General features: G+C 32.2%; 1 protein-coding gene and 1 long non-coding RNA gene across 2 annotated transcripts; one reads left to right on the top strand and one right to left on the bottom strand.

The window, feature by feature from the left end:
• The first annotated feature begins 4610 nt into the window (after positions 1–4610).
• Positions 4611–17115, top strand: LOC134230143 (receptor-type tyrosine-protein phosphatase kappa-like). The gene is made up of 21 exons (XM_062711920.1): positions 4611–4671; positions 4773–5069; positions 5268–5591; positions 6670–6799; positions 7188–7261; positions 7622–7812; positions 8060–8147; positions 8625–8698; positions 8804–8840; positions 9008–9105; positions 9234–9362; positions 9477–9622; positions 10186–10321; positions 10449–10589; positions 11894–11987; positions 12082–12155; positions 12429–12563; positions 12645–12770; positions 15423–15576; positions 15779–15914; positions 16179–17115. The coding sequence occupies exons 2-19, from the start codon at positions 4925–4927 to the stop codon at positions 15561–15563; spliced, it is 2283 nt and encodes a 760-aa protein (XP_062567904.1). The 5' UTR covers positions 4611–4671; positions 4773–4924; the 3' UTR covers positions 15564–15576; positions 15779–15914; positions 16179–17115.
• A 1415-nt stretch (positions 17116–18530) lies between these two features.
• On the bottom strand, positions 18531–20210 carry LOC134230157 (uncharacterized). Its single transcript, XR_009984288.1, has 3 exons — positions 20067–20210; positions 19257–19368; positions 18531–19064 (listed from the first exon to the last, which is right to left on the bottom strand). It is a non-coding gene; the product is annotated as an uncharacterized LOC134230157 (long non-coding RNA).
• Between the last annotated feature and the right edge of the window lie 4343 nt (positions 20211–24553).

Below are 24553 nucleotides of genomic sequence, written 5' to 3'. Positions count from 1 at the left end.
TTTAAGTCTCAATTTAGCATTTTTTTCACTAGCGTATTATTTTATAATCAGATATTTTTCCTTAACAAGGAAGCAATATTTTGAATAAAGATTTATTATTCATTCTTAATTGTGGTTTTTTATTACTTATCGTGATCAAATTCGCGTACCTTAAAATATATCTTAGAAATTATTATAATTCTATAAAATATGTGAGACTTATTCAAAATGATTTTTAATTTTCTAGTTACTTTTAGAAAACAAACATTCTTCAAGTGATAAAAAATGATGATCCGATAACCGATTCAAAATTTAAATATATGCATAACATTCTATAGTGCTTATACGCGTATTTTTTCATGGAAATATATAGTTTTTATTGATGAGACAGAATTTATATTATTTAAACCATTTCTGGAAGATCGCAAGTATTACTGATCAATTTCGTTTCTTAATTATGTCATGGATATTTAGTCTTTGAAAAATAATGCGTGATAAAACTCAAGGATCAAGAGGTTAAATAGGCAGTGTTAAAATATTTGCTTTAGACATTATTTTAAATTCATTTTTAATTACAAGAATAAATAAATCGTTTATACATGCCTCTTGTAGAAAAAAAATATAGTAGATTTTAGCTTTCTAAATGATATTGATTTAATAAAATCATTCTACTAAGTTTCTAGATAGAGAATTTACAACGATCTAAAATCTTTGACACAGGAACAGGTGCCCGTCATTGATAATTGTCATCATCCCGATAGGAGATGTGTAATTAAATAGCCTGTCCCCAAAATCCGCGCAACTAACATAGAATATACAAAAGATATACAAGATATATACACATCACAGCTCCTCGATACAACAGGTGAACTGATTGTTCCATCGATTTCTATAAATTAATTGATTTTAAACCCTCATTTCGTAACAAGAAGTTGTAGCGTACTCGATGAGGTCGCGGACACCTAAGCAGGAGACCAGGGTTCGATTCTGTACGTGGGAGCAATTTTTTTGCTTGTATTAATTTTTTTCCTTTTTTTATTTGGAATAAGATACATTTAATGCTATTATACCAGGAAAAGTGAAATAAAATTTTTAGGTAAAAAAATAAGCCGATTATTCAATTAAAAGATTCAACTGAATGATCACGGAAAGGTCACTGAAATGTATGTGCCATTCAGTCGACTGAATGGTAAGTGAATGATCACGGAAAAGTCACGGGAAAGGGTCTTTTCAGTGACCTTTCAGTGACCATTCAGTGGCCATTCATCCACCATTCAGTCGACTGAATGGTAGATTTTCATCCTGTGATGTGCGTAATGACCATATCATCTTGTCTACACAATCTATATACTTAAATATATTAAATATTAAAGTATTTAATCCAAAAGTATTAAAAAATACGCTCATTCAAGTGTATTTTTGATTTTACTCATTTCACGTGCACGCACGTGCATACATGAGCATGGTGACATACCTTCTTGTAGAAGTCCATTACATCTATCTATGTTCTATATCCCACTCCGTTTGGTTGAAGACCAAGGGAGTTCTAGATGATTAAATTTTCAGCCAATCAGATTGCAGCGTACATTCACGCACGTGTATTGATGTGCATGGTGACCATACCTTCTTGTAGAAGTCTATTACATGTATATCTATCTATGTTCCAAATCCAATCCTGTTTGGTTGAAAACCAAGGGAGTTATAGCTATTTAAAGTTTCAGGCAATCAGATTGCAGCGCACGTGCATGCACTTGTTTTCATGAAAATTGTTATATATCGTGTTGTAGGATATTCTAATGCATGGTTATGTTCAAAATTTCAAAGGATTTCATAAAAAACAAGAAAGATTTCGAGACTTTAGTTTCAGCCAATCAGAGCGAAGCGCACGTGCATGCGCGTGAGATCTTGCTATTTTGACCATGTCGTATTGTCTATGCTACTACTATATCCTTATATTACGAGTTTCAAAGCATTTCATCAAAAAGGTAAAAATTTACGCCTATATCAATTAAATCGGTCATTTCACGTGTTGCTCATGCGCGCTCTTGCAAGCACGTGCACACAAAATGGCATGTTGACAATGTCATCTTATCTACATTTATAATATGTTTTTATATTCTAAATATCAAAGCATTACATCGAAAAATGTAAAAGTTACGGCAATTTCAAGTATATTGGTCATTTCACGTGTTGCACGTGAGCGCGCTTGCAAGCACGTGCGCGCAAAATGACCTTCGTTCCACAAATCTACATAACATGCCTACTTACCCTAAAAAGGTTTCCCCTTAATCGGATGTGTACTTTACAAGATCATTCGCGGACAAAATTTTCCCGAGAAGAAAAATAATAATAATCCTAAAAAGAAACAGAGTAAAAACAATATGTTCCCCAACTTCGTTTGGGGAACGTAATAAGGCATATTAATATCAAATCTTATAAATAACTACAATGTTTACTGAAGTGTGACCAATTCAGGGAAAAACTTAAGATCGTCTCTATTATATTTCGGAAGATTTTTTTTTTCTTTGTGTATGTTTTTAACGTTTGTACTAATTAAAAACTCAGGAAAAAGTTAACAAAGTATGCAGAGTTTGACGGTAGAGGAGCGTGCTAAAGCAAACAGAATGGCGTCTGCAGGAGGTTCCTAACGGAAAGTCTGTAAAAATGAAAATAATAAAAATCTTATGAATTCCAATCATGAAAATTATTTGCAAATGGATTAAAAAACATAAAAATGTTTACAATAGATAATCACGGCATTAAGTTAGCAGCATAAGATAAGTTGTTCCTCAAAACTGGGTCAACCAGAAGTTGAGTGGATTCGGTATGGACACTAAGGCACTGAATAATTACTAGACAATATGATAATTAATGGTTGTTTGTTATTTGATTTATAAATGGAGGACTACTCCTGTTGCAACCTTGCAGATCACCCTTAGTGATCAAGAATTTCATATTATATCTGGGCCAAAACGGTGCGCAGTGCACAGCTGGAAATTGGTTTTCAGACACAAAGGTCATTCCACTCTCTACCATCGGCTCATACATTCACCTCTGTCGTTGGCTCGCGTATACACAGTGTTAAACACGAGAAATAGTGCGTTTGTTTTAATTTGTTATAATTCAATTTCCATGCTTATGTCTGAGTTTTGAGATAGATATTTACTAAATCAATGCAGAACTATTAATTTGAATCAAGACAATACTTCAAATATCACGTTTTATACGGTATGTCAAAAATCTTGACGTGAGCCCATTGCAGAGGTGTCTGAGAGAGAAACGAACGAGCTCTGCATGGGAGATTGAGGTCATTCATTTTATGATACCAATATATTTGTAAATTCCACTGTTTTGGAAATAATGGCATATTAAATACACGAGTACCGATCCGGCAAGTGTTCAATTCACAAACAAGAATTAACAAGTGGTGCCTTAGCAATTTTGTCTAGTTTATATAGCTTAACCTTTTTAAATAAGATTCTCTGACTATATCTGTTGGCTACCGAAAAGTGCCTTAGTTATAATTGTCAAATATCTTTTAATAAGTATCTTTTTCTTTATCAAATACAATTTCTTTTCAGAGAATTTGTGCAAAAGGAGTACAACAAAAGTTTCATTAAGTTCGGTGTATAAATCATGGAATGCAACGCTGGCAATTGATGGTAGAAGAATTCAGACAGACTATAAGCTATGTTCACACACTGCTTTAGGATTCTCTAGAGCTTGGTTTCAAGTGGATCTTAAAGATTACTTTAGCTTGAAATCTGTCAAAATATATTATAGAAATGAAAGTACGTAACTATGCAAAATATACATATTTTTAAATAATTATTATTTTCTGATATTAACCACTAACACGGTGGAGTCGTAAATAGTACACCACATAATCAAACCACTTGTCTTGAAAAGCATTTCAAACATCAATCTTTACATCAATATTTTTACACCAAGAGAGAACGTGCATAAGGTTAAGACTGTAAAAAATTTCAAACATTACAGTCGTCCAAGGAAGAGAGTTATGATTATAATGAAGACAGTTATAATGATTTTTCTGATACTCAGGTATTCTAAATTTTCGAAAACATTGTTTCTCCTATGGCATTCAGTAAACATTAATTCATTGTCAGTTCTAGTAATAGTGGTTTGCAAAAAAATATTCAAGATGTTTATTTTACTTCATATATTATTTAAGCAACTTGGCCTCCTTACCGATTTCGGCAATTCTACTTAGACGTCTCGAACATCTCGGCAGATGTATCAACAACAATTGAAAGGACACGATGTTACCAAGACAAAACTCCGGAATCAGAAATACCCCCAGCTCTGATTAACATTCCGTGTAGGAAAACCGCAAGATATGTAATCGTTGAGACGACGTATCAGGCTTCAGAAGATAAAGAAGGCGATGGTGCTGTATTAGAAATTTGTGAAATTGAAGTTTATGGTAAACTTTATTTCGTAAATTGTGGGTAAATGTAAAAAAATATATTGTGGATGGGTCATTTGCGTCTTCTACAATTCAGATCATCGTAATAAAACACATATCTTTAATTGTTTAACAAATGTGGACTTTTACTTTTGAAGTATTTGATAAAATGTGTGCATTATGAACAGGTTGCAGAGTAGGGAAATTCGGAGAGTCTTGTTTAGATTGTCTATGTCAATCTTGCGACATCATTAATGGCTCATGTCGTAAGTATATTTTTTTTATAAATATAAATTACTAGCCATACATTCACCCTTAGTGTCAAATATATATTATGCTTTAATTGATGAAATTCCTTTTTTTAAAGCTGTAGCATGTAGTCCTAATTGCCGAGATACAATATGTTATCAATTCTCTGGATATTGCACCAATGGATGCAAAGAACCTTATTATGGGCCCACATGTGAGAATCAATGTAGTTTGCAATGTAATCACCAAAGCTGTGATCGATTTAGTGGTATGTGCTCTGGATGTAAAGATGGCTTCTATGGTTTATTTTGTAATCAGACTTGCAGTCCATTTTGCAAATTCAACACTTGTGATTCCCATACAGGAGAATGTTATCAAGGATGTAAATCGAATTGGACAGGATACTTTTGTAACAGTAAGTGCTTAAAGAACTCTTTCCAAAGAAAAGCTGAATAAAATGTTGTAATCTCGTGCAACTGTTACAGGGTATAAATCTTTCAATAGACCTTTTCAAATTTCATATAGCAATGGCTTTATAAAAAGTATATACATTAAATGATGATTTCAGTCAATCTTTAATAATTTGGAAATAAAATATAAATAGTTTCTACAGAATGCAATGATTCACGTTTTGGGCACAATTGTTCTGAGAAGTGCAGTATGAACTGCAAAGGACAGCTGTGCAATAACGTCACAGGAGCTTGCACCAATGGATGTGAAACGGGATTCTTCAAGGAGACGTGCAATAAAACATGTAACCCCGATTGCTATAACGGATGTAATAGATATACAGGCTATTGCGAAAATGGCTGTGTCGAAGGAAAGTTTGGCACGGAGTGTCACAAACATTGTGGATCTGGCTGTCTTTCGAAGAGCTGCGGTCGTATAAATGGGAACTGCAATTGCGTAGATGGACGGAAAGGGGATGAATGTACAGGTAAAATATAGTATATACATGTGTAAACAAGTCATTTCTACATGGAAAGTAAACGCAGTGCTTATACCAAAGATATTGCAATAATCAATTTTCAAATGAAATTGTTTGGTTTATTAATGTGTGTGCACCAAAAAAATAGAGTTTTCAAAATTAATTGTTCATAATAATCATTTCATTTATATGGTTGTACCATTTTTAAGAAGAACTCAAACCTTTCTCGAAAAACTTTTGATATTCTACTTACTGATAGGTTTTCTCTTAATGAAGTTATATCTAAATATATTATACCAAAGATATAGTCCGTTATTTTATTGTAAATCCTGCAAAATAAAATGCTGCAAGCATAGTTATAATTCGACATGCTTTTCCAACAATGGATCATGTTTTGGTGGGTGTTCTGGAGATTCCACAGTTGACAAATACACAAAAGGTGCTGACTAAAGATTAATTACATGAAATTATAAATTGTTTAAATGCTTACATATTAATAACTGCCCAAAATACTCAAAAATCATTCTGCCCTTGAACATGGATATATTTTCTCAGCAGTATTTATTCTGTGTGAAATAAAATTGTTTGAAAATAGTATTGACTCAGATAAGAAAATAACGAACAAATGCAAGTTTTAAACCTACCGACCTCAAAATGTTTGATCAGGTGCCAATAAGGAGTAAGCATACCCAGAAGACAGATTATATTCTTTTAATAAAAAACGAGAAAAACGAGAGAAAAAATGCGCAGACAGATCAGCTTAATAATTTGTTAGCATCAACTGATAGGAATAAAATCTTTATCGAAAAATGAATATCAATACCTTTATTTTTATTTCAAATTTTATACGACAGAAAGTAAAGAGTTTCATTAACAGTACAATAAAATCTAGGTTTTCTGAACTAATTTTTATGAATAATCAATTTATGTAGTATTTTTAGAGATGATAGAAGAAAAAAAAATCTGTAATTCATATGCTTTTAATTTTACTGTTGTATTTTAATATATTTACATGCATGCATATCTGTCTTCAGCATTTATAAACCTATTGATTAAAATCTGAATACCTAATAATATTATTATCTAGAATTGCAGACTTCAGAAATTTATGAAAGAACAGAAACAAATGAGGTCTCCCCGATATATTTTCTTGGTGCTGGAGGTGGTGGCGTTTTACTCCTTTTCATAGTTGTGACAATCATCGTAATTGTATGCAAGTATGGATATTCTATATGATATTTTTTTTCTCTGGTAATTGCTCAAGATATCATTAAGTAGAAATAAGGACACAATTTATTTTGTTCATTGACAAAGATATCAAATCGAAATGGGTTTAACGTTGTTAAACAATAACTTCGCAAAATGTATGGTAGATGCATGTATACACAACTTGTGAGCAAATTTAAAAATATTATTATTCAAACGTGCTACTATACATAACATACAGAATAAGAAAGACTATTTTGGATTATATATTGTTTGATTTTCTTTATTAAACTATCATCTAAATGTAAGTATTTTTTTTTCAACCAGTAGTCGACATCAATGCTTTGTAAAGTCAACTTTTTAAAAATTAGGTTATTTGGTTTTATCATTGAAACACAGATCAAGAAGACATACAGATAGTAACAATCCCTCAACCTTGGAAATTCAAATGTTCACTGACAGAAACACTACGGGTGAAGGAACTATTTACCATTATATGTCTAGCTGTGTAATCACATTTCTCTATCAGTTGCATAAAGAACTACATGTACAATATAATGCAAAAAAAATCTGAATAGAAAATTGTTTTAAGATATTGTGAAAAACATTGTCATTTGAAAAAAATTATATAATACTGACTTTATTTCGTCGACAAAATAATATTCTTACTAACAGTATCAGAAATCGGGAATCGTAATTTTTGTGATTTTGTGACTTGTTTAAACTTTAAATTTTGTATGAAAATGAAAGACTGATTGATACTATTTTTTTAATCTGAACAAAATTTTAAAAGACCCATAACTTAATGCGATATTTTTGTTACTCCTACAAAGGATACACCAACAGGGCTTTTTTATCGGTCCCTATTGAGGATCCCGAAGAGGAACCCTATGAAGAGAAACCGGAAGAAGCCGTTTATTATAATAACTTGTCCATGGCTAAGGATACAAGTGTGAAGGATCTCGCCAATATCATTAAACAAAAAGAAGCAAATGAAAATGCGGAGTTTATTAAAGAATTTAAGGTATACTTACAACATGCCTATTCAGTATTACCGCTTTGTAAAGTAGATAATCTATGAGTAAATTTGCTAAATTTTATATTTCTTAAACTTCTTTACTGGAAATATATTTTATTTTCTGTCTTTCAATTGTTTTAAAGTGTAATTTAACATTTCTTTTTTTTATTACTTGAGGTGTATCCATTCTCGAAAGATTTCACTGGTATTTGGAAAAAAATTCTCAATGTACACTTTCTTTTTCTTCAATTAGTCTCTTCCCTATGGAGTCAGATTTGAATGCAAAACCGCAATCCTAGAAAGAAACTTGCCAAAAAATAGATTTAAAACAGTATTCCCATGTATGTTTTTTTTTTAATATGTAATTTATATAGCATCATGATATCAAAGATAGAAATGATATATCATTTCATTTAAATTTTTGCTAGTTTATCTTTAACATGTAGAGCAGGGGAAATAATTTGAATAATTACGCAAAATTTAAGAAATGTTTCAGTTGCTCCTTCATTTGATCAAAGAGCAGGTTGAATATATTTCTTGCTAAATACATGTTTAAGAAAATCAGTATATGAGAAATGATCACAATGACTACTAACATATGATTAAAGGCACATATAAGACTCTGAATGATTCCTGGTTAACGCATTTAAAATATTGGTTCAAAATCAATTATAATGAATGTTACATGCACAAAAACATTAATTTGACATTTTAAGGTCCATTCCTTATATCAGAAAAAAATGAATGATCTATAGAAAACAGTATAAACTTTACTTGAGAATACTAACAAGTCACTCTTTTTTTTCATTATTTTCAAGATGATCATTCCCGTGTTCATCTGGAAACAACAGATGTATTTTCCTCAGATTATATAAATGCAAATTACATTGAGGTAAGTTTTTTCTCGACAGGCAATTGTTTCAAAAATAATCAAATCTATTAGCAGAAGTCAACGATATTACACGGTCATGAAATTAACTTTTCCTCTTCTTTTAAGAATATGACGGGGATACGAGAGTATATTGCATGTCAAGGTATTTCTTAAAACCCTTGATAAGAGATGAATATTAATTAAAGTCTTTATCAAAACACTATCTTTACAATGCCAATAACAATGACAGTCATTTAAAAAAGCAACACGGTTTTATAAAATATAATAAAAAAAACATCTTTACTAAAAAGTATTTACACTTTTTTTAAGGTCCCATGCCTAATACTATTGTTGATCTTTGGAGAATGGTTTGGCAGGAGCATGTGGAATACATTGTTATGCTGACCAATCTTATTGAGGGACCAAAGGTTAGCAGAACAAGGTCAAACTATTCATTCATTTTGTGCCTTGAATCCCTTGACACGAAATTTCTAATTAGTTTTATGCACAAAAAACATTTAAAAAAAACCCTAATAATTAGTCCTTAACATAATAGGTAAAATGTCACCAGTATTGGCCAAATGAAGGGACTGAAGTATATATCGGACCATTTTCTGTGAGGTTAATTGAGGAGAAAGTCTATGCTAACCATGTTGTTAGGACAATTAATTTGCGCCAAGATAAGGTAGGCTTTATATAACATGCTCCTCAGCCGTCAAACTTCTAATAAGTCCGCAAACTTGAATAAGCTTTATTCCAGCTATAAACTTTTAGAAACCAACGTTGTTTTATAAATCAGGTCACTGGGTCAAGGACGATTGTGCAGTTTCATTTCACACGCTGGCCTGATCATGGGACTCCAAATCCTCTATCCCTGCTATTTTTTCTCCGTCACTTCCGGCATAAAATTAGACCATCACTTTATCCGATCATCGTACATTGCAGGTGTGATTCAAAACTTTCGACATATTCAAGACTGTTTCATAAAGATACTTTAATTGATTACATACTTATGTCTGTGCATGATTTTCTCCCAAGTTGATGTGTGCTGTATTTCATTACTAAGTATGTAATAAGCATAATAAAACATACCTTTTTCCACATCACATTCTGTATCAGCCCTCGACCAAAATCAGCTACCGGGCCTTCGGCCCTCTGGCTGATATTAGTGTTTCGGGCTGATACAGGATATAATGTGGAAAATGGTATGTATTATTCTCTACATAACATCTAGGCCATTTTTTACTGAGACAAATTATACATTGTAAAAGTTTCAAAATACAGGTACATATTTACTTTCTTTTTAACTAAGATTTAATAATGCTAATCAACCGAATTTTGTTTAAAATTCATGTTGTTTCTGATTTTGTTATAAGCAGTATTTTAAATCTTGCATCTAGAGAAAGATTTTGCAATTTTAATTTTAATTGGGTAAATTACACACAAAGAGGAAGTAAATATATACCCGTATTTTGATATAACTTAATATTTGCCTTATTGTCTTACAGTGCAGGTATAGGTCGAACGGGGACATTTATTGCCCTGGACGTCCTGTCTAGATACGGCGAACAAAAGGGCAAAATCAACGTCATCGAGTTTGTAAAGAGCATGCGCAAAGATAGAATGACCATGGTTCAAAATGCAGTAAGTTTTATTATTGTTGACATTTTATTTTTAAAAAATTTGTTTTACTGACTGAATATGTGTTGTTGTGCTTAAATAGTCTAGACAAATTCTTAAGAAATTACAAAAAACTTGTTTGATATTGTAGGATCAATATGCTTTTCTATACTATGCACTGCACGAATATTTCAAAAGCAAAAGGAACTTTGTCGGCAGGAGAGAGTTTATCGAGTTGTATGGGGACACCGGTAGACAGGAAATACGGAAGCGTCTTGGAAATGAGTTCAATGTAAGCATTTTCAATTTTGAAACCTTAAAATGAATAAAATATCAATGGACGTTTCATCAAGGAGATAACTTATATCATTACATTTATTATTTCAAAAGATCCAGGAATTAAGGAAAGATGATCAAAACAGAAATTCACTGCCAAAATTTCTATATACACCTTTTGAATTATTGTAAATGTTAATGATGCAAATAATTAATTTCTAAAATTTTTAAACGTTCAATGATGTTTAAAATTCTGCTTTTCTTATTTTAAATATGAAAAAAACTGTCACTTTAAATAATTTAATAATTTATTTTTAAAGAACAATTTCCTAACATGACAATTTTGGCCAATGAATTCAAATTAAAATGTATCGGAAATAATTCTATAATTTCTTTTAAAAGTTGTTTAAATATTTCATTTATTCTAGTAGACATTAAATTCATAACCCATTGGAACAATATATTTAGAAGAATGATTTTCTATAAGTGTAATGATAAGTATTGTTATGTAAAAGAATTTAAAAAATGCATACTATCTTTATTAAATCATTTATTCAATCTTGAAAAATGTTGACAAGGGTAATAACTCCTGCTCAGGTAGCTTCATTCAGGCATTTTCTTTATTATACTTCTAATATAAAATAGTTTTCCTGATATTCACAATTCAAAAGTATATTATATGTAGTAAATATTTAGGAACTTTCAGCATCATAATTATGCATTTTAATCTGTTTTTTTTACATAAAATTTGTGATACTGTTTACAAAAAATGTAAGATTGTCCACATTGGCATATATGCTTCTGTTTATGTACGTCTCCCGTCTTAAATAATATGGCGACTTATACACTGGACAGTGAATTTTTACCCTGTTTCAACTTAAAAATTTTGGGAATAGTAACTAAACAATCACACTGTCGACATTTCTGCAGCAATATCTTAAATCCTCGTAATATTCTGCGTCTAATAATACCTTGCTTTTGAAGAACAAAGTTGAGTATGTCATTGCGCCGAAGCTATATTGTTGATGTTCCTTTTAAACTTGTGTAGTACGGATTATGACGTCATAATATGACGATAATGTGCACTTGGTGGGGCATGTCGTGTGTACCAATATAAGAGAACAAGTTTTAACTTTTTCTGTGCAAGAAGTTCAGCCCTTATGCGTTTTAATTCATTCATAGACGTTGCCTTAACTTACTCGCGAATCAGACTGATTCACGTACATTTTGATGAAGCCTAGCTTGCTGATATTATTTCTGTTGCTGTTTATGTGCTATTAACAGAAAAAAGGCACTCTACTTTTCTTATTCTAATTTCAGGTGGTTACTAGTTTAAAGCCAAACTACGATGAAGATAATTTCGAAACGGGTCGAAAGAACGACATGCTTAATTTTACCAACTCTGTATTACCAGGTTATTTAAACGCATTGCCTGTTTTAATTAATATAGACAGAACGGTATTTTTTGTGTACACGGAGACTATTCAAATAATTTGTCATAATTTTAGTTGACAGATATCTGGTCCATTTAACCTCAACTGTCAAAGGACGAGGACAATACTATAATGCTGTGAATGTGTCGGTAATAAACACTTCTCAAATAATAAAATATTTATAAAGAAACAAGCAATAATATGCCTTCGAAAAAGTATATAATATGCCTTCGAAAAAGTATATATGCAAGTTATGAGTCAGTAGAATACATCAAATAACTCTTTTACATTAAATAAATTGAAATTGTAAATAGTTTACATTAAGATAACAAATCTTTGTTATAATAAAAAAGAAAAGAAAGAAAACACCCGCTGAAAACTGAGAGTTGTAGAGGATTAATTTTCTGAAACTTTTATTTTAGTCGTTTACACGAGCGGATGAGTTTATTGCAGCACAATATCCAGCATCAGGCGCCGCCATTGATCTTGTTCGGCTTTTGGTGGATCAAGATTCCTCATTTCTGATTTCTTTGAACCCTTTATCAGAAATCAAAGAGGTAATTAATGTTACCAAAGTTCCAATTTGATCGTTTTTGAAACTAACGATTTTTGTGTAACCTTTTTCTTCCTTTCAAAAGCTTATAGACTGGGTTGACGACGAAGTAAAAAATGTTAAGTTGGCTCCATATGAAATCAAAAAGAAAACATCTACAATGATGAAAAATGTATTGCGAAAAACGGACATTCAAATCAAAACGAAACGTGTAAGTTTTTTTTTTAATTTACAATACATGACTGTATACATCCCAAGGACAGTGCGGGGTAATTATTAAACGATAATCCTTACTGTTATTTAAATATGCAATGGCGTCCCCTACCTTTTCTTCTTTGTTGAAGTTTTTTTTGTTTGATATTGCTCGAAAGCATTTCATTTCAAAGCTAAATTTTAAAATTTGTGAAATAAGCAATTGAAAAGCGAATACAACAAGGAGCAATAAATATTCTTGGATCGTATATATATATAGATTATGCTTGATTGCAAAACAGCCAATAAAATTCGAAAAATGAAATGTTTTATTAAGAGCGATAGATCAAAGACCAGAAACGGCTCTACGGCAGCTTTTAAAAAAATCTTCCATTGACAAAAATTTCAAAAAAAGAAAAAAAAAGATTTGAGTTGAAATCTTTCCAGGATTCTCCCTGTTTGAAAATTTAACCATGGAGGAAGATACGCGAAGTCGAAATGTGACTGAAAACACGGATGCGTGTTAGACTTCCTAATCTTCATTAATCAATGATTGGTTTTACAATTTTTAAACTTATTTTCTCAACCACTGCAACAAAAATGATCGAATACCTAACCCTTTTTAATTTAAAGAAATAATAATTAAATTGAAAAGGAATTATCTTGTATCCTAGTTCACTAATGTATCAAAATTTGCCCAAAACTGTAGTAACCCTCTGAAGGAATATAAAGAAAAATTGTAGATTCGGTAACAATGGCAATGTTATCCAGCAAAATTATTAATTATAAGAATTGTTGTAGCCTGCTCTATGAAATGTTTTGTTTAAATATGACTAAAACTGATGAATAGGTAGTATTTTTTTTAAATTAACACACAAAGGAACATTTGGACCAGTGTGCTTTTTTTCTAAACGTTCTATTTTTCTAGATATTGCATTTTTTACCAAGTTTTGTTTACTTCTCCACGTGCTCAATGCTAAAAATAGAGCCACAAGACATTTCATATATATATCCATAAATTGGGCCATCATATATACATTCAAGAAATAAATAACAAGTTTATAAACTTCAATGGGAATTGAAGTGGGTCAGTCACGTGATCAAATCCTGTGAAGGCCGAAGGCCTTCTCAGAAGATTTGATCACGTACCGACCCACTTAAATTCCCATTGAAGTTTATAAACTTGTTATTTATTACATATATACATTTGAGACAGACGATTTAGCATTTTCGAATATAAATTATTGCACTAACCGTCCGTCGTAGATTTTTTTTAAAATGACGCAAGGTGTAAATCGGCTTGATTGGCGGTTACGCTTCGAATTCAGCAGGCTAAGGATTTTATTTCTAAGGGAATATTTTGTGAAAGGCTACCTGTGGTCAGTAGTGAACAAATTTTTGTCGGGGAATATTTCTATTCGTGAAAATTGATAATTAATGCTGAAAAGACATAAGAAACACATTTAAAGATCGATGATAAAAAGCTGGAGGAATTTCGGTCGCCAGAAAAGGATGGATGATCCGATGGATGTAAACACTTGACAGTGCCAGTTAATTTACAATCAAGTATTTAAGATCAAAAACGTTTAACCTACGATATCAATAACTAAAGGCATTTTTATGATGTAAGCAAAACACGGGGACACTAGCGAAAACTTACATTGAACTACGACAGCGCCGAGGTGCTTGTCAGCTGTTCGTGGCGTGATGCAATGCTTTGATATTTTCCAACAGATTTACACATTTATCATGAGTAGAATTTGATGGAAAAATTATAGTTTATCATGAAGATTTAACTAAAAGTCTACCAAAAATAAGGACAAACGTTAGAGACTGTACAGCTGAAAAAAAAACGACATAAAACTTGTAAACAAAAGCTATGCCCTAGTTTCCGTCGGTATATTCTCCATGTATACACAGGTTAAATCGACGGCCAAAAAACTGTATAAAATACTTGTTAACGTTTTAAATAAAATAATTATTATTTTACTTGCATATTTTGTTCATTTTCTTTATACATGAAATGCTAGAAGAGCAAGTCATTTTATATTTATGCACCGGTAGATATTATTGCGCCGTGTGATTAGGTCACGTATTGACCTCTGACCTCAGACAAACTTCATACAAAATTGAAGATATTTGTTCTCCGTATGACTATATAACAGAGAGATACCACAAATGTATATATTTATATTTAAATGTCGCCCGAGTGGCGCAGTTATTAGAACGTCTCCTCTAGAGTCGCAGAGTAAGGAGTTGATTCTTGCGTTGCCGGTTCGAATCCCACTGGGGGGACATGGGGACCGGTCCTTCGGTGATACCGTATAAACCCAGGTCTCGTGTCGCGGTAAAACCCGGTACGAAAAAGACTCCTAAGTGTTCAATGGCCGTAAGTGCCGAATATAATACAAAATATTGCATCCCCCCAGCATGTGTCGCATCTCCATATGAGTAAAAGATTCTCGAAAGGGACGTTAAAAACATACTATCAATCCACCACGTATACTTTATTTATTTATTTTTTTAATTGTATTGTAAAAATAAAATTTGCAAAAAGTCACGCGTAAATAAAGTTAATGAAAAATTTAAAGATCTTTTTAGGATTTTAAATTAGTCCAAACCTTTTTATCAGATCGACTTGGGGACTTATTTTAAGTACATTTTATTATAGGGTAATCAGATGCACATTGTGCATATTTTTGAAATTCTTGATTGGAATTCCAATGAAATCCTACCAAAAGAACCATCTACAATAACTGAACTAATAAAACTTTTTGCCTTGAAAGAAAATGTGAACAAGATGGACCGATAGCCCTTGTTTCCAAGTATGTTCAAATACATCTACTTCAACTGTATGTACGAGATGCCATTTACATTTTTTAAATATAATTATTAAAACAATTTCAATGGAATGAAACTTCATTTTTTACACTTAGAACTTTTTCAACTTTTCTTAAGATACAATGAAACGAATTCTAGCATATCTGTTTGTTAAATAAAATTTGAGGACAATTGTCCTTTTTCTAGGGATGGTGCGACCTGTTGTGGAGTATTTATTGCTGTGTATAACGCCATAGAACAGCTACAACAAGATGACGAGGTGGACATTTTTACCATAGTTCAGCAACTACAATGTAGAAGACCAGAGATGATATCTTCAAAGGTACAGAAAGATTGTGTTATCATATTTTTACTGATTTTCATTAGATGATTATAAATTGATGAGTACCGAGATTTTCAAGGTGAGAAGCACAAAGTAAAAAATAAGAAATAAGAAAATTCTCAGCAAAATTGAATGAAAAATAATAGTTAGATTTATCGAAATATATATAAACATGAAACTCAACTACATTGTCGAAGACCAGATCTAGAGATAAAGAACCGCTGAAAAACATATGTATAAGGTAATCTGTATCTCGTATTGTAGGAAGAATATGAGTTTTGCTTCAAGACGGTCTGTGACTATCTGAATTCAGACAACGTGTATGCAAACACCTAAGGATATACGTGTACGTGTAGGAATGTGGTTTCATAAACTCAAGACAAAGATTCATCAGGGGATATTCAGATTGTCATTTAATTTTTTTCCTGGTAATGTTCCAAAGTTTCACTAAAAGTATCCACTGATTTTTTTTTCATAGACCTCGTAAGTGAAAAAATAACCTTTAATGTATACCTAGATATGAATGCACAATGCAAAGAACTTACGCTACATGTACATGTTAAGCTTAGACGTGCTTATTTGTAAGAGTTCTCCCCCATGGCACCTGATCCCACCTCTGATGTTTCGGAGGTCTGTGTTTGTGTTTGCTCTGCTCTTATTTTGTATTGTTTTATGGACTTTGAGAGTGAATTGTGTTCGTTATCTCCATATCCTTCTTCTATACTCTAACATCTGATTTGCCATGCCTTTTTTTAATGTTTTGTGTTTGTTTGATCCTATAACGAATCATATCCATAGCATTGCATAAACGCTATCCTCTGATGAATCTATTTAATGGAAGCTTCTTTTCTCTTTCAGTATTTAATATCTAAAGAATTCTTTGCAATTACTGGAAACAATTCATTTTTTTGCGATACAAGTAGTTAGGGAACACATTTTAAAATATGGGATGTGTTATTTTTAAAGAATTTTTAGCAAACATTTTAGTCAAAAAGGGATTTTCTTCCCTTTTTTAGTAAATGAAAACATCCCCAAAAGCAACACATGTTCTCCTGCCCTGAACTATGAATAGTTGAGGCAATAAACAGAAGCATATTGACAGTAATTAGCAGAATGAATTGCACGGTATTTAAAAGAAAGAAATCTCTGTTGCCTACGCTTATAATAAACAGTGTTTTGCATGATAAAGACACCTTCTATTTTGTGTTTTTGTGTGTTTTTTAAACAAGTTTTGTTATTGATGAACTATGCCAAAACATATAATATCAATGCATTAGAATGGAAACGATTATGCAAGGATGATGTAAAATATTATGGCGTCCGGATAAGACCATTTACAAGAACATTGTGTTCAGTAAAAAAAGCCGTCGCACTTACACACAACACGTCGTCACGTTGTAGAGTGCAAAGATGTGTGATATTGTGTGACTGTAAACGTAGTTATATTGACGATTTGAAAAATTGAGGATTTCTTGTTTACGAAAATTGACGAGTGTTAATTTTGACGAAATATATAATCAAGAGTTATGTATCTTTGAATTCAAGGGGATACAAAGGCAGCGTCGTAATCAATAAAATTTTAATTTTTGTACAGACTACTAGTATCTACAGTGTGCAAGATTGTACAAAATATCTAAGTGTGTAAGATTTGATTAAATAAATTGACCTCTTGTAATTGCCTGATGTGACAAACTAGGTCAAACACGGCGTGATAAATAGGCTAAGTTACACAAGCAGTGTTTGATACACTAGTTTAGATTCAATGTTTTTCTTTTAATGTTTAATTTTTAATAAATCTCTATGTTTTCATAACTAATTACAAAAGAAATTAACAGTAACTTTGATCTAGATTTAATAGGAGAAAGCCGAGAAAATTAAGCATAATGTTGTACAATGGTCCATATTTGTTGTGACGCTATATATATGATGCGCAGTTTGACGAGTGTAAATTCTGTCGAGAAAAGAAAAACCGTCAAAATAGTCAAAATTAGGACATCGTCAAAATTTCCACGTTTACAGTATAACGACTGCGGTTTTTTTTTATTAGCTCGACGGAGTGTTTTGTGAAATTAATTTAGCACAAGAGTGTGTTTTGTGTATTTGTGTTCAAACAATGGCGTGTGGCTTGAAACGGCTTATCGCAATGACGTGTTAAGTTGTGTGCTAAAAGCGGTGGCCATTTGCTTAGTCTTAACAGTGCGCTCGCAAAAAAAAAAAAAAAAAAAAAAAAAAAAAAAAAAAAAAAAAAAAAAAAAAAGATACGTCGCGCTAGTACATTACACGCCATCACGCTTACACGCTTTTAAACAACATGCCATCGGGCTATCACATAAGACGCCGTCGCAGTAACATGATTTCACATCAGACCCTCGAGCTTTCACTATTTTACACAACACGCCGTTGCGCTTTATTACAACAGGTCGTCGAGATATCACAAAACATGCCACTGGGCTAACAATGCACGCTGTCGCGCTAACACAAAGACGGTGTTGCGCCGTCACACAACACGCTTCCACAGCTATGCACTCTTTAGCGACGTGTTGGGTGTTAGCGCAATGTTTGGCTTTTTCAAATGGCATAATCCTGACACAATGAAATATGGATGTTTTCTCATTCTTAGTGTCAATTTCCTCCTTAAAGGTTTTAGGGATCGAGCGTTCAACCTGTTCTCAACAATGTATTGTAAACCAACTATTATTCTAGGTATCTTTCTTTGACTATTCATCGAGTTGACATCAATCTGCAATGATTAATTTTTGCGAGTAAAGAAACATTTTCTACAGAGTCAAAGTAAAATAAATGGTTTGCAGAGCTCAATATCAGCAAGATAAAGTATATCCTGAAACTCGCATATTTTTTGTATAGAAAGAATGATTTTTTTCACCAAAAACAAAAATCACTATATATTTTAGTTAAAATCTGAAATGTTCAGACAACTATATCAGTTTAAAAGGTTGTCAAATCTAGACGTATATTCACTTGATCATGAGTTCCTCGTAATGAGAAGGTTGACTTAATTGTCCAAGATTTTGATATTCTGCGTTATCTTCCACTCTGTCGTATATACCTGTAGTGTTTGTATATAATGTTGAATTCCGTTGAATTGTGTCCTGCTCTTCGTCGACAGAAGAAACGTTTTGTCTACATTTTCTGTAATATTAAAGTAATATACAATAAATTAAAAATAATGATAAGTGTAAAAATTTGCAGAAAATTAAACCAAACTTCTTTTGAATATTTCATGATTTTCTTTACTATAATTAGTATATTATAATGTACCTAATTAAGTACAGGTTAAATAATTTGTGTTCGATTATAACAATAAGCTAAATTAACACTGACCTCGCGATCAAAAAGATGTTTGTAAGAATACTTAAGAGGAAGATAATAATGACTCCATACAGAGCTAAACATATCTCTGGTTTGGAACAGTTCTCTGATGTTAGGCTGATTTCTTTAATCAAAAGAACAGGGAAAAAATTAAAATCATTTAGTATAAATTTTGTAATAATTTTTCAATTATACGTTTCTTACATGTATGAATAACAGTTAGAATATTCCGCCACCCAAACATTGCTGAATTTTTGCCGACTCGGCGTTAAAAAGTAAAAAAAAATTAAAAAAAAATACAATATTCATACATGTATCAAGAGATATAAAATGCGCAAATGCAAATGAAAATTTAAAATATGCAAAAAAAAAAAAAAAAAAAATCATTTTAGCATGGAATGGATATTCAGGTACTTAAGATTTCTTTTTGTACAAGTGTACAAATTGTAAACAGTTTAATATTTTTTTGCTTACAAAGTATGCACAGAGGGGGTTGAGGGTTTGAATTAAAAGATAAAGTACTAGTATGTGTTTTATTTTATCGGCACAAAAAATGAACGCCTTTAAATACCAATGCTATAAATGAAAATAAAAATACAAAGGCTCTTGTAAAGTCTTGAGTCTTACATGGGGAAAATGCATATATTTTGAAATATAATTCACATTTCAGTCAAGACAGGGAATTAAAAATGTAAATATACCACGTTATCTGCAAAAACAGTTGCATTTATGAGACATGTTTAAAGATAATCATAATTCAATGCATGCGTAAACATGTTAATACACCTTGAAAGATTAGAAATGAGAAAAACCATTCCTTACCAGAAGCAGGTTTGTCATCTGTAGAATTACTGTCTAGTTCCTCTATAGACGTCCTGTTGTTTCCCGTTGTACATGATCCGTTGTCTGTAAAACAAGGTAAGTTCAAACACCCTTCACTACAAAGCTGATCACCATCTGGCCCATTACTATAAGTTTTGCTGAACTCTGCATCTAGATATTTGATGGCGTATATTGTAATTTATTCCATTTTTTGTGAATGTATTTCTTATTTTTAGATCAATATATAAATATACAAAATATACGACAAATCAATTAAAGGATAAAAATAAATCCCATATATGCCTTATTTTCAGCTGCATTTCGGAAATTTCTAATTAGTGATATTTTTGAAATAATACACTGAATTGACGACAGGTTTCACCTTTTATCCCGACAAGAGGCACACGATGTGTGCCCGGTCGGCAGGGGATGCTCACTGCATCATGGCACCTGATCTCACTTCTCATGTTTTCGAGGTCCTTGTTTGCCCTGCTCCTGTTTTGTATTGTTATATGAACTTTTGATCCTGAATTATGTTCGTTATCTCAATGTGTTTCAAAACAGTTGCAAAATTAAGAAGCTTACTATTGCATTTTTCTCCTGTCCAGTTTGGTTTACATCCACCAATACAATCTCCATTTGGTTTGCATTTGGGTTGTGCACAATTTTCACTCCATAACAAATTACAGAATAACCATGAAAACCTTCTTTGCAACCATTTTTACAATGGCCGTCACTTTTTCTACATTCCTCATTAAGGCAATTGATACTACATTTTCTATCGCACTTTGCTCCGTAAAAGCCAGTTTTACAGACATCACAATTTCCATTTAATTTGTCACAAGTACCACTCCTGCAATTACGACAAATATCAGTACAGTAGTATCCATAATAACCAGATACACATCCGGTTGGACAGCTTCCTTTGTCTTTGTTACATTTTCCTCCGGTGCATTTTTTAGACCAATGGCATTCCATTTCACATTTATCCCCAAAGTATCCGGCAGGACAAGAATTACACAACCCATTAGTTCGGATGCAGCTCTTCTCTGAACAAGTTGATGGACATTTATCAAGACACTCATCTCCTCAATACCCCTCAATACATCCTCGGGTACAGATTCCATTTTCATCGAACTTCAAGTCTACACAGTAAGGGCGGCAAAGAAACAACGCTGATTGAAAAAAAACCTACACAGAACTTTACTTAATATTTGACAAAAAAAAGGATTGTAAAGACTGAAACTTAGATTTCTCATTATATTCAAAGTTATGCATAAAATTCAATAAACTTAAACACCAGTAACATCTGCAATGAATTTATTTTTATTTGGAAACTGATTCAATATTAAATGTTATAAGTATTATACTTGTATGATATTTCAATTATTTAATTCAATAACTGTTTATCTTTAAAAATTACTTGTCATTTAGAAGGTTTACTTATTTACGTAAATAAATATTGAAACAATTTAGTGAAATACATAAATACTTCTCAGAGAAAGATTTAAAAAAAATCCAGATTTGTACCATGACAGTTACTGTAAATATTTCCTAGTGTTAAGATAACCCAAATCTCTCGAAAGGCACTCATTTTGAATGTCAAAGGTAAAAAAAATAATAGTTGTTTGCTATCTCCAATAACAGAATTTGGAATTGCACTGAAAGTAAAATTGCATGTTTATAACGTATCACAATGTTACAAAAACTTCGACTATTTATTTTTACATCAAGATCTTATAGAGGAAGGCGACACTTCCCAGTGTCACGATTATATTACATGTACATGTATACGGAATTTTACATCTGCATCGAACAAATAAAACATAATGTAGTATAAACTGATGGCTTTGTTTCACATAAGATAAACACGACTCTTTGTTTAAGAAATAATATTAATTCATCAATGTTACTCTTAAAAATATTACATGTATCTAATTCTTTTTCACAGTTTTCTCAGAATATGTGTAAACATAGAGTTTTCTTTTACATTGATATAAAATAAATGTGTTTCCGATGCTTATAATAATAGAAAACATTACTTGTTATTACTGAATTCCTTTAGCGATGCAGGTTGTGTCCATAGATACATTTTAAATGCTGACTGTATTCCATTTATATAATTTAAAAAATTGTTAGCCCCCCCCCCCCTGCTTGAAAAGCGAGAGGGTATATACAGTGTAGTAATCGGGATGCCTGTCCGTCCGTCCGTCTGTGACGCCTTGAATATCAGCAGTCTCGTTTAAAGTCATCATTTTGTAAGTTCTATGGTCGATACAATGACCTTGTCAGCCAATACAATTTGTCATTGAGTCAAATTCTGACTGACGTTTTTCATACTAATTGTTAGTCCAGTATTTATACACTGAATTAACGACGGATTTTCCGTTATTTCCCGATCAGGACAAGGAGCACAAGCCGGATGTGACCAGTCATCAGGGGATGCTCACTCCTCCATGACACGTGATACCACCTCTGATATTTCGGAGGTCCGTGTTTACTTTGCTCCTATTTTTATGCCCCCCTTCGAAGAAGGGAGGGCATATTGCTTTGCTGCTGTCTGTCGGTCGGTCTGTCGGTCTGTCGGTCCCTCGGTCTGTCGGCCGGTCGGTCCACTTTGTTTCCGTTCATTTTCTTCGCAACCGTTGCACATACTGAAATGAAATTTTGTATACAGATATATATAGGATCTCCCATGGTTTGTGGTTTGATATGATTTTTATCCAACGAGTTGTGTGTTTTCAATTATTTGCAGCCTTGGCGAGGGGATTTCACACAACGAGTTGGATAAAAATCATATCAAATATCAAACCATGAATATCTTTTTATCACATATTTTTGTTCACTATAAATGTGTATTTTGTCGTTATTTCTAATTCAAAGTTCCTTTTCGGTTACCTCAGACCAAATAACGTAATAAATAAAATTACGCTGTATGAAATAGTTCGTACAAATATAAAAGAAAGAAAATATTTCAGCGCTTATTTTTTCAGTTCAGGAATGAAATCTTGTTAAAATACATCAAATAAAGTGAAATTTGACAAATTAAGTCGTTCTCTCTATCATACACATGTATTTGTTTATTTACATTACGTCACGCGGCGTAGGAATACATAGTGTTGATACGAAAACGATATCACATGAGCTATATCAACGGGATAAAGGGGAAAATATGTGATAAATCACATTATTATCTAGGTCAAGTTCTGTTTCGGGTACGATCGCGCCATTTTTGACAGAGTTATGCCTCTTGGACTTAGAAAAATTTCAATTATTTGCAGTTTCCGTTCAATTTCTTTACAACCGTTGCACATACTTAGATGAAATTTAGTATGCAGATATATCACATGAATATCTAGGTCAAGTTCTGTTTTGGGTACGATCGCGCCATTTTTGACAGAGTTATGCCCCTTGGACTTAGAAAAATTCCAATTATTTGCAGTTTCCGTTCATTTTCTTTGCAACCGTTGCACATACTGAGATGAAATATAGTATACAGATTTATCAGATGAATATCTAGGTCAACTTCTGTTTTGGGTACGATCGCACTACGTTTCACAGAGTTATGCCCCTTGGACTTAGAAAAATTTCAATTATTTGCAGTTTCCGTTCATTTTCTTTGCAACCGTTGCTCATGCTGAGATGAAATATAGTATACAGATTTATCAGATGAATATCTAGGTCAAGTTATGTTTTTGGTACAATCGTGCCATTTTTGACAGAGTTTTGCCCTCTTGGACTTGGAAAAATTCCAATTGGGGGAGGGGGGCATAAGTGTTTTACAAACATCTATTGTTTAATGTGTTATGGACTGTTTGTTATCTTCATATCCTTCTACGCAATTCCTTGATCCGACACATATTTTGTGTTTCCTATCACAGGTGCTTGAGGACAGGAACCCCCCCTTCGATATAGACCCCTGGGCTTTTTCGATTTTTTTTCTCATAAATAATCTTTTATTGACATATTTGTGATAAGATCTATATCAACAAATCAAAAAATCACCTATTACAAACGTTCTTTAAAATCTACCTACATTCTATATAAAAAAATCAACAAGGTTGCTAGCTTCGTGAAATGCTTATTGAACGGAAGTAATGAGGAGAGGACTAATTCCCCATGTTCCCTTATATAACCAAATACGTGTGTAAGATATCAACAATGCTTGTAGATATGTTCTTGTTTTTTGTACGAATTCTTCATCAAAATTTTTTTTTCAAACGTTTTGTAGATTTTACATGAAATATTTAAGGAAAAGAAGGTATTTTAATAAAATGCATCTTTAAAAGGGTATAACTCTCAAAACCAATACATGGAAATTAGGTATTTGAAAAATAATTAGAAGCATTTCATTCACATCAGCGGTCTAAAAGTCTATTTTTTCAATACATTTGAAAGACATTTTTTAAAGTGTATATCAACCAATTTTCCTCAAATGTTTATTTCAAAACAGTGTTTCAGACTTTCTGCAGAACTGTGTATTTCGG

Source organism: Saccostrea cucullata, unplaced genomic scaffold, assembly GCF_032062105.1.
Source record: "Saccostrea cucullata isolate Sc308-1 unplaced genomic scaffold, CSIRO_AGI_Scuc_v1 ctg1837, whole genome shotgun sequence".
NCBI lineage: Eukaryota > Metazoa > Mollusca > Bivalvia > Ostreida > Ostreidae > Saccostrea > Saccostrea cuccullata.
This window is presented reverse-complemented; position numbering and strand designations above follow the sequence as displayed.

Bases quoted from the DNA above. Each gene is read 5' to 3' on its own strand.
- LOC134230143 (XM_062711920.1), top strand. From the start codon at position 4,925: ATGTGCTCTGGATGTAAAGATGGCTTCTATGGTTTATTTTGTAATCAG. The intron at 7,813-8,059 runs GTATACTTACAA...TTCTTCAATTAG, and splicing joins AGTTTATTAAAGAATTTAAG to TCTCTTCCCTATGGAGTCAG. The intron at 12,156-12,428 runs GTAATAAACACT...CTTTTATTTTAG, and splicing joins ATAATGCTGTGAATGTGTCG to TCGTTTACACGAGCGGATGA.